This window comes from Castanea sativa, chromosome 4, assembly GCF_040712315.1.
Source record: "Castanea sativa cultivar Marrone di Chiusa Pesio chromosome 4, ASM4071231v1".
NCBI classification, from domain to species: Eukaryota; Viridiplantae; Streptophyta; class Magnoliopsida; order Fagales; family Fagaceae; genus Castanea; species Castanea sativa.
The window spans coordinates 1,148,957-1,160,447 of record NC_134016.1 but is presented as its reverse complement, the minus strand read 5'-3'; the positions used below and the strand labels follow the sequence as shown (position 1 = coordinate 1,160,447).

The following is an 11,491-nucleotide window of genomic DNA, read 5'->3' as shown; positions in this document are numbered from 1 at the left end:
TGCTATCGATCTTTAATTTTCTATGAATTTTGCAAGTATGAAAAAAAAAAGATATAATTCAATGATAGATATATCAAAATTCACCTTCAATAAAAAAATATCACAACTAATTTTGTAGTCTAAAATTACAATTAATTTCGTAACTAAAAATTGTCCTACAATAAAATGTGATAATATTTTTTGTTTTTAGTTGTGGTCAATCCTAATATAATATTTTATTATTTTATTTTCACATATGAAAGATTTCACAGCCAATTATTGTAAAAATTTGTTATATTGTAATACAATTTGTAATTTTTATTTTGTAAAATTCCTTCCATGATAAACACGTATCCCATCAGGTACCTTTTACTTTAATTTATTTTTTTTTAGTTCTCCTTTTTCTTTTCTTTTTTCTCCACCGCACGTTTTGTTTCACCATTACACTTATCTTCTCCGAAGGCCCATCCGGTTGCTTCTCCTCTCTGCATGTCCTTTCTCATCTTTTAAAATTTTTATGTTCTCCCATATGAAACTTTTGGTTCAACTTCCTTGTCTACTATTTTTTTTTTTCACGGCTTTTTTTTCTAACTCAGTTCGTCTCTTCCTTGATTTCCCCTCCATCAACCCAGTTCGGCTCCCTCACAAAAATTTTTATGTTCTCCCATATGTTCTTATGGGTTTTTTTTTTTTAGGGATGTATTGATGTTAACTGTTTCTCTGTGAGATGGTTTTTTTTTTTTTTTTTTCCTGTAAGATGTTTGGTGTTGTTTTCCTGTGAAAGACGCATGAGTTTTCAAATTTTCTTGTGTGAGACGCTTGACTAAGGCTTGAGTTGGTGAGAGACCAAGCAGCTGATATCACTCGTAGCCATTGCTTATTTCAATAATGTCAAGCAATGACCAAGCAATTATGTGGAGTAAAGCTGTGACGAGTCTGGTACTATACGAGCCAGTTGCTTGCGGGTGTCTATCAAGAAAACTCAGATGTAGAAATTAAGTCATATATGGAGTATGTAACAAGTTAAAAAGAGAAAGAAACAAAATCATCTTCAGGAATTTCAAGTTGGAAAACAGATCATTTCCCAATAAATTCTTGAAGAAAGAACATATATAACAAAACCGATTTAGAAGACATGGCCCAAGCATGAACCAAGTCTATATATACTATCAACAATAGATAATTAATGATATAGTTTTCTGATTACCGTGTGATAATAAAGTGGTTAATATGTTGACTAAGAGTCTAGTTTTCAAAGTCATGCACCGTTAACTCTGGTAGAAACTCTGGAGTCCGGAGCATAGAAAACGTAGTCAATAAATAAAGCTGTCAATTCAATCATCAATGCATGTAAGCCACATTTCCATGAGTGCCTTGTCCAATAATTGTCTATGAAAGGTCTAAGTTTACTACTCTTATTATCTCATACAATCTTTAACGCCCCTACGGAACTCGACCTCGAGCCCATGTTCTCGTCAGATGGAAAACTGTTCATGGCTCTAGTTAATTTATGCCTTTAGCACATAAATTAACTAGTTATTTTGAGAAAATTTTTATAAAAAATTTTCAAAATAGTTAATCATTTTCACATTTTTCTATAAAAAAATTTATACTCTAAAGGCACACTTTAATAAAACCCAATTTTCATATGTGCCGGGCGAACTACACATGAGCTCGACTTAATTATGTGACGTAATTTTACACCCGTATATTATTATTATTATTATTTTGAAAAATACACCCGTATATTATTGTACTTATTAAGAATAAGGCAGAAATCTAACAAAAAGAGTATAGACTCAAATCTCCGGTCATTGAGTGGAGTCCAACTTATATTTGGGAAAATACATGGACCCTAACACATAAATCTGTTAACTTTAAATGGGATTTTTTTTATATGATAAATGGGATTTATAATATGAAGTATTATAGATCAATGACCTCAAATTCTAAGATCATGTTTTTGCTAGAAAAGCGAAGTCCATAGTTGATTATCAGGTTAGGTTAGAAGATGTCCACTTGATGTCATATCTTTTTTTATCAAAAAGAGGGAAAATAAGGGTTGACCCTGAAAAATTAATCTTTATATTAAAAAAAAAAAGTGAATTTTATCATTTTAGGTGAAAGTTTAACTTAGTTTGAGTGTTGGTTAACTTGGTTAAAGATTGGTCAACAGGGAATTTTAGTCATTTTAACCTTAAACATAAAAATAAAAAAATAAAAAAAAATTGGGTAATTTGACTTCCAATTAGGATAAATTCCCACTTTTAAACATTTTCATGATACCATTAATGATAATTAAGTTTTATAAAATTAAAATAAAATTCGTCGTATATGTGTATGTAGAGTTACAATATTATTCTTAGTCATAAGTTGTTTGAATGGGTTACTAAAATTAATTAGATATTCATAAAATCACAATGAAGACCTAATTATCGAAAAAGTTATCTCAACAATAAAGAGAAAAAACAAATAATGTTTTAGTCTATATATTTTATGGATTTTAATTGAAATAAAGATACTTAGGTTTTCTATTATAGTTTATTTTTATATTTGTCTATTACCTAAATGATTGTTGAACAAAGATAGGTTAAAAATTCAAATCGTTTTATCAATTTTTAAAACGCGGCTATAGTTCCTAAAAACGTGGCTATAGGATGATTTGGCCTATAGCCGCGTTTTCAGCCGCGGTCTAAAGCCCCTAACCATAGACCTGATGCGGTTTACAAATGCGGCTATAGCCCTTTTTTTTTTTTGAATTTGGTTATAGCCGCATTTTTAAAACGCGGCTATAGCTTCTCCCCCCGCCCACGGGGGCATAATGAAACACAAGCAGGCAGAATAACACTCAGAGATAGAAAAAGGCAAAATCATGCCAAAACTTAGATCGGTAAAATTCAAGTTAGTTGAAAAGGTTTAAAAAAAAAAAAAACATACAATTTTGGCTGCTGCTTCCTCATTAACAGGTTTCCCATCTTTATGTGTGTGGGTTAATATATAAACCTCATCCCTAGTTGGCTCCTCCCCATTTGACCTCTTCTCCCTCTACCCTCACATAGAGAACAAGTTAAGGGTACATTATGGATGAATGTAAAAAAATATGGAGCACATAGAGGCAACAAAAATTTACAAAAATATAAGTTACCTCCTCCTCGCGTAACCTCGCGCAGCTCTTACTCCCTAAAGTATGCACATCCTTCATCTTTGCGCGGCAAGCCTTATTTATAGCAGTTCGCACCTACAAAGTTTAGTGTTTGTTGTTTAAAATCAGGCCGGAGGTAATTTCAAAACCATCATTTTGAAAATGGTTTTTTGAACAATGTTTTCCAAACAACCCTGAACAAGAATGGATAACCAAACACGTTTTTTGGTTTTTGGACACTAGTGTTCAGTGTTTAAACATTGAACACTAATGTTTAAAATGGATGACCAAAGACACTCTACATTTTTTTTTTTTTTGGTTTTATTTTTTTGAGTGTCGGGTTTATGACTTTTTTTTTATATATAGTTTTGCTTTTATTTTTTTTAAATATTGTGTTAATGTGAAAAATTGTGGGAGTTTCAGATACTTCGGTTATATATATATATATATATTATCCTTACTTTGGTGAACAGTAAACTTAGCGCACAAAATCTTAAAGCTTCTTGTGCATGCAATAGTTAGTCAAGTTCTCATGAAGGTGAATATGAATTTGAATCTCTTTCCCCTACTTATTGATGTAAGAAAGAAAAAAGACAAATTGAAATCATGCTTAAATTACCAAATATGCTTGCATGAACCATGAACTTACATAAATTCTGCCACTTGATGATGAAAGAAGAGCATACCCAAATTCTAATAAGTGCAGTTGCAATCCAAATTGTGTGAGACTAAAAACAAAGACGAAGGGAGTACGTTCTCTTGCTCTTGGTCTAACTTGTTAACCTAACCCTAAAAACTATTCCTTATATACGTAGGAGGTGAAGGTTAAATTAATGTTGCGGCAAGAAAGAAAAAAACCATGAAGTGAATATAGTGCCGCCTTTCTTTAATTTGGGTTGTTCCGAATCTCATGAAGTGCACGTGGTAATAAATGAATATTAATTAATTGGAATCTTCTAAAATAAAAAGAAATATTAATTGGAAAACTCCTAACCGACATTGAATTTTACTAAGTACAATATATTATGAGAGAGAGAATTTTACTTCGCTATTTTTAATTCAATCCTAAATATATAGTCTAACATAAATTAACTGCAGGTCAAAATTCTATTTCTACATATTGATGGTGTCATATGCTTTTTTATTCATCATTTCTTTTTTAATAGTGTCAAGTCAAATCGAGGGTATTTAGCTAAAAAAAAGTCAAGGGTACTTTTGATGGTGTCCCTATTGGTGTCATATGCTTGATAGGGAGAGGCAGAGAGCTCTCAAAAATTATACGTACATATAGTTTATTTCTCTTGTACAAGATTTCAAAATAAATAAAAAATTATTTTTAGTGTAATTAGTTTCCTAACTATTGTAGGCTTTTAGTAGTATTTAAAGATAGATTACGATCAATGGTCCTAAAAACGCTCAATTACTCATCTTCAATCACCCCACTACTAACAATTCATATCAAGCTTAGTTTTAAATTGAACTCAAATTTAAATCTACTTATCAAATAACTCATGTAAACGATTCATAAATTGTGGGTTATGGCTCAAGTCAAATCTGACCCAGTTACTCACAAGTTGCAATTTTAGAAACATATCTTGGCTACCTCCTGTTATATAGGGAGGGAGAATAAGCAAGCTTTTGACTATATGAAAGCACATGTAGCAAAACAATTCATGGCTAGAAGGGGAAGTTTCTATCCCAAGCCATACGTGAAATATTGATAAAAGTCATAGCTTAAGAAATTCTAGTGTATTCAATGAGTTGTTTCTTGCTTCTTGAAAATTTATGTAAGGAACTAAAATTTAAGATCAGCCAATTTTGGTGGGATCAAAGAGAGGAGGAGAACAAAATTCATGGGATAAGGTGGAACAATTTGTGCAAACCAAAACAGGATTGTCGTATTGGTTTTTGAGATATTAAGAAATTTATTTTGGCTCATTACTTTCCTACATGCTATCTCCTTGAAGCTACTATGCCAAATTGCCTCATTCACGTGGAGAAGCATAGCTCAAGCATGTCACATAATCTGAATATGGTCTAGAATCTAGATGGTGAATTGGTAATGGGGGAGAAGGTGAGAATTTGGGAGGAGTATTGGCTCTTCCCAAATTCATGCAACTGGTTAAGTTGCATGATGAAAGAGGCAATTTTGTCACAGCTACATGCGAATAACTCCCCATGATTACTAACACTTTGTTGATGGATTCCCATGCACTCATTCAATCTCATCAATTTGGCCTTAGTCTACAAATATCGCAAGAGACTTGTTTATTAAAATCTCAAGAGACTTATTTATTGGAAATTGTAAATAGTTCGATTTCCAGCACATCTCCTTTTGACAAATTGGCATCCACCGATCCACATGAAGAATATATGCATTTCAAATTTATATTTTTAAAAAAAAAACAACATGATATGCAAAATAAACACAAAAACGTAACAGTACCACCTTTCTTTTTTGTTATTGTATAGAGCAACACGTTGGGCCCAAGCCCAATGCCTCTCTAGTCTCCATCTTCTTAAAATAATTTTTTTATATGATAAATATGTTTTTTTTAAAAACCTTAATAGATAAATTTAATTCTAAAAAGGAAAAAATTATATTTTTATGTAATATATTAAATAAATTATATTTGATTCCTATTTAAAATTAATTTTAAGAAAAAGCTTCAGGTAAAATTGTAGTATTAAACCTCAAATTGCATCAAATTATCCCTACTTTGTCTTTGGTGAAATATGAACTTCATGCACAAAAGCTTAAACGTTATTTGTGATGTTATTCGTGATGTGGTAATTAGAAGAATTGACAAGCATACATGCATCAAGTTCTTGATCTCATGGAAGAGAATCTGGATTTGAATCCATCTCCCTCTCCCCTACTAATTATTGTAAGAAAATAATAGGCTAAACTAGAATCATGCTTAAATTACCATGCATGCATGTTAGACATTAAAGTATGTAGGTAAATAAAAAATTAAAAAAAGAAACGAGGCATGAAGACTGGTCGCATTGATGATTAATAAAAAATCTAGGATATGTTTATTTGAGGAGGAAGGAGGAAAAATCAGAGTAAAATTGGCTAAAAATTGGTTAAATGCTTATTAAAAAAAAAATAAAAGTCAAATGGGCCCTAAAAGGCTACATCTAAAATGGTTATGTTTTTTGGGCCAAGCTACTGTTTATATGTGAACCTATTGCATCTTTTGTGTTTGTGTGTGTGTGTGTGTGTGTGTGTGTGTGTGTTAGTTGATGAATGATTAGCCTTATTGGACTCGCTGAAGTCAAGTTTAGAATACGGCAAATCAGTAACGGCCCAAACAAAAAGAGATGGCTACCAATATATTTTTATAGTTACAAAGAAATCAAGCCTGAGCCCAACAAAAAGAGTATGGACTCGAATTTCTGATCATTGAGTGAAGCCCAACACATATTTGCAATATATATTGGATCCCAACGCATAAAGTTAACTTCAAGTGGGAATTATAAAATAAAGTATAATAATTCATAAATAAATCAAATAAGTAAGCTAATATAATAAAAAATAATAAATTTTAAACGATTAACCAATATACATGTCCTAACTTACCATTTTTTATTTTGCTTACACATTTGACTATTTGAGATTATTTTGGAAGTTGTAACTTCTATAGCGGAGTTTTTAAAAATGCTGAAAAAAAATGCCGGCATAAACCAGGTTTTTTTTTTTTAGTGTATTTATGTTTTTGTTCTTAGAGCACTCACAGCAGTGGTGGTATATTGGTATATTGATATTTTTTAGCTCTTCAAACACCAAAAAGTATGCTCCAGCAGTGGAGCTAAATCTAATTTTTTTTAGCTCTAATGAACAGTGCACATCTATAGATAGATGTGCACTGTTCATGAGAGCTAAACAAAAAAAATATTATTTTATTGTAGTTGGTGTTGTGAATGTTTTTTGAGTTGTGGGATATATTATTTTATTGTAGAAGATATATTATTTTATTGTGATATTTATATTATTTTATTGTGTTGAAAGCTAAAATAGATCCACTGCTGCAGCATGTGTATAAATATGTATAGGTAAAATAGATAAAGTAACTTTTGATAGAGTTAAAAAGTTAATTTTTTAGCTCTACTGTTGTGGATGCTCTTATATATTATCATATTTTTATGTTTGTGCGTGATAGCATATTTTTGTGATGGATATTTCTGGGATTTTTTTTAAAAAAATTTCTTGGCCCAAGGGCCGAGGTTTTGGCAAATCACATTTATCAGCTGTTCAGGTTTCAGAGGCTGACACAATATAGGCGTTAAATAGACCACTTCACTGTAGCCATTATAAAATGTCTTTGAATTTTTTTTCTCTTTTTCTTTTCTTTTCATTCTCTTTTTTTTTTTTTTTCTTCCTTGATAAAATTATTCTCATGATATAGCTAAATATGCTTTATGTGTCTTGTCATTACAAAATGGAAGGATAAAAATTTCTGATTAATTGAGGTCCAACGTCAAATTGTTTAAAATATGAAAATAATACATAAAACGCAACCATACATTTTACAAAAATTCGCACACAAACATCCACATAGCTACTATTTGAGAAATGCATGAGAAAAATAATCTTAGCCAGATTTAATATCTGTTATTATTAAAATAATTAGTTTACATTAGGTAATCAAAGATGAATTTAAGAGCACAAGTACCAACTATGCTTTGATCTAAATCATAAATAGATCCATTTCAAACAAAGATGACGCTTTTCCTTTATTTAGAGAGTTTAGGGCTGACCTTGCAAGTTGCAATAATGGTAATGATGCATTAGAAAAAACTCTAATTAAGAAAAAAAAAAAAAGATCTCTTGAAAATTTTGTAGGGTCATCCGGTTTTAATGATCCCAAAATCATATTTGCTAATTTAATCCATTGATTAATTAAGTTGGGACCAACCACACAAAAGTCAGCCAAGAAAATTAGTTTCCATTAACTACTGCAGCAGCATACTTTTTAAATAATCAAATAAGACCTGATCTTCAACATGGGTACAAAGCTTGGTATGATTTAACAATTAGAATTTTTAAACTCATTTCCTTTCCTGCGGCAATGATCAAGTATAGCGAGGTTAATTTTTCAAATCATGTGGTCAATGGTTACAGATCTAAAATAATTTAACAGTGGCCCATGCAATACAAATTGATAGGGTAACTCTTTATTATTAAAAACGATGGCTGAGTATTGCCCATAAGCAGTTGATCATACCCTTACAAATGGTAGCTACACAAGTAGTCCACCAACAGATCTAGAATATGAAGATGCATCTGATTTTTAAAATAAAAAAAAAAATTATCTAGGAAATTTGAACAATTATTCTAAACGCATAAATACCAAATAGTTAAGTGATTCGTGCTTCGATGCATATATTATTTACCATTATATATAGATTCAATACAACTTTGTTATTTCCCTTTCTACAATATATATATATATATATATATATATTTTAGAAAGCAAGCGTACTTTAACAACGTCCGGAGACCACAGCAAATATGTTACATAATTTTCTCAATTCAATAATTTCTACCTCAACAATTTGATTCTAGGTACTAGGAGTAGCAATTTCAGATTTCCTCAGTGTCTCAGGGTAATTAATTTGTGTTGCCATATCTCTTCCCAAAATACTGATTGCATTACCTAATTCAAGCATTGTAGGCCTTTGGCTAGCAGAGGGGTTAAGACAAGCACATGCAATTCTAAAGAACTGAAAGATTTTGCCTTCAAACTCTCGGCCTAAAACTTAAAAATGCAATACAAAATCCATTAAAAATAAAAAGAAAAAACAACACCAACCACCAAAGAAATAAAACAATATTTCCACAAATTGTGCCTAATCCAATGCAAAATCCATTAAAAATAAAGTGAAATGGAACATCCCAAAATTAGCAAAAAATATTTGAGTTCTCAAAACATGGTATCAGTTTTTGCAGACATCCTCCGCAAGAAGTTTTTGGGAACTGAAGGAAAATCGACACGAAGTCTTGGATGCATTAGCACATGAGTACCTGTAAGAACAATCATATAGTGGAACGGAATCTTATATGTCACCAAGCAAACAATCAAAGAGAAACACACAAAGATAGCTGTAGCTCTAGGATCTCGCCAACTCAACAAAGACTGCAGCCTCTCCCCTTGTGTTGCCAAGTCACCCAACACCGTTTGCATCCTTGCAGCAATGATCCTCAATCGATCATATCTCCATTTAAGAACTTCACCTGTCTTCCTAGATGGTATTGGATCAAACTCTTCATCAAGTTCATCTTCATTTGTTGTATAAGCATGAGACAAGTTGGCATCTACATGAGGAGGAAGTCTTGGTCTCTTTCTATAGCGCCAAAGCCCAGTTAAGAAAAAGAAGAGAAACATTGCAGGTAATATTACTTGTGGAAAAAAAACAACCAGTAGGAATAATATGTAAATGAAGATAGTAGTGGCAGGATTTGTCCAATTGCGTATCTTCTTAAACCAGTTGATCATAGCAAGAAAACCAGTCAAGAGTGTTGTGACTCTGTCATAATTCGCTTTGCTTTTCCGTATGCTCCATGTTTGTGATCCAACATCTAGTATGTAGCCAATGACCTCCTTCCTTAATGGTGGCTGAGAATTGCTTAAGTTCAAGGAGATCAAGTAAACAGCTTGTTGCCTTAAAGTATCAAGCTGATATACTGACAATGGGCTTAAGTAGTGCATCTTGGGGAGTAGTGGTTGCGAATAAATATTAATCGTATTAATCAAAGATGAACAAGAAAATCTCACAGCCAATTGAACTTCTCCCATCTTTTTTAACCCAGAAGGTTGTAGGATAACAAGCGGATAAGAAAGTACATAAACACGATTCATCTCAAGCGTGGATAGGCGAATCCTTACCTTCCCAATCCTTTGATGCCATGGCCCTCGAACTGTATCCACTCCTTGTATATGACCATTATCAAACACTCCAATTGAAATGACAGTACATGGATCATAAACATCCCATGTATATTGTTCGTTCCATTGTGGAGCAAGACTATTAATAATTGTCCTTGTTTGCACCCACCGTGAACCATATTTAGCCACACAATATGCATCTGTGCGTTTCTCCATTGGTTTCATTTCTGGCAGCCCAGTAGCTTTCAAGATTCCCAAATGCAAAACACCAATGACAGGTCTCCACAATGGTTTTGCAGTAGGCCTAAGATCACTGCTATATTGGGTGCACTCATCAAGAACATGGTACCCACCATCCAAAGATATCCTCATATTAAGCTTACTAGCAAACTTGACTTGCTTTTGTTCAATCTTTAATTCTTCTGGCATATCAAGATTATACCACTTGCTAGATGCGGGTGCATTATTCATCCTCTTTTGCACATTTGACAAAGCCATTACATACCTTCCTAAACTCACACTTTCCTCCTTCTTTGGATGCAACTTATTCTCTACACTCAAAACCAAAGAATCATCAAAAGGTTCTGCTGCAACAAACATAATGTCTTCATTCCATGTGGGATTCACATTCTTCTTTGGCGATACTTTACTCCTCACAACCACACTCCCAAGTGTAGCCTTCACAAAGATTTCTGGGTCTTTCATATTCTTATCTCTAAGTACCAAGTCTTGAGCTTGAATCACATTAACTCTAAGATACCAAAGCCTAGGTGAATAATATTGCTGGGAACGTGTTAAAGCAACACCATCATTGTTGATGATTGTTGAATCAGATTGCCAAGCACCGGAAAAGGCTTCATCCACCTGCGTTCCCATCCAAAAAGACATCATCACCTCTGCTGTAACCTTCTTCTTGTTCTTATCCTCCAATCTATACCATTGTGGTGCCAAACAACTATCAGGTGGAACACGTAAAGGGGCATCACTAACCAAGAATGAAACTTTACCAATGATTTCATTTGTTATGTTAGCTCTATCCTTGACTATAACCTCCACTTCAGCTGTTTGAATGTGTTCTTTCTTAAAAGCAAAAACTTGATACCATTCTGGGTTTGACTTCTTTTGAAGGAATCTAGTGGTAGCCTTATAGTTTCCGAGCTTCACTTCAATATAAGGGTCACAAGTATTAGGCCCACCGAGTCCTATCAAATTTCTAGCTTGTAAAATATTTACAAACAAGTAGTTCATGTGCTCGACAAGATCATAGGCAGTTGCAGGACCTATAGTAAACTTTGTGGCACTAATGTTTGCTGAGGTCTCCTTAATGGAGAAATCTTCTTTTGGCTTTGTCATTGCTTAATCTGCAAAAATAGCTGGGTGTTCAAAAGTGGTTCTAAACATAAATATAAAGCATATGATCCTTAGAAAATTTTGAATTGGATATATGGAAAAAAAAAGTTTGACTTATTTCTAGTAC

The 11,491-nt window shown here is 32.6% G+C and overlaps 1 protein-coding gene across 1 annotated transcript; it reads right to left on the bottom strand.

Annotated features, from left to right (window-relative positions):
• Positions 1–9,034: 9,034 nt before the first annotated feature.
• On the bottom strand, positions 9,035–11,367 carry LOC142630603 (FT-interacting protein 3-like). Its single transcript, XM_075804623.1, has one exon. It carries the CDS (start codon positions 11,365–11,367, stop codon positions 9,052–9,054), a length of 2,316 nt encoding a protein of 771 aa, XP_075660738.1. The 3' UTR covers positions 9,035–9,051.
• Positions 11,368–11,491: the final 124 nt, after the last annotated feature.

What these genes read in the sequence shown, in the direction of transcription:
- LOC142630603 (XM_075804623.1), bottom strand. Translation starts at nt 11,367, where the DNA reads ATGACAAAGCCAAAAGAAGATTTCTCCATTAAGGAGACCTCAGCAAAC.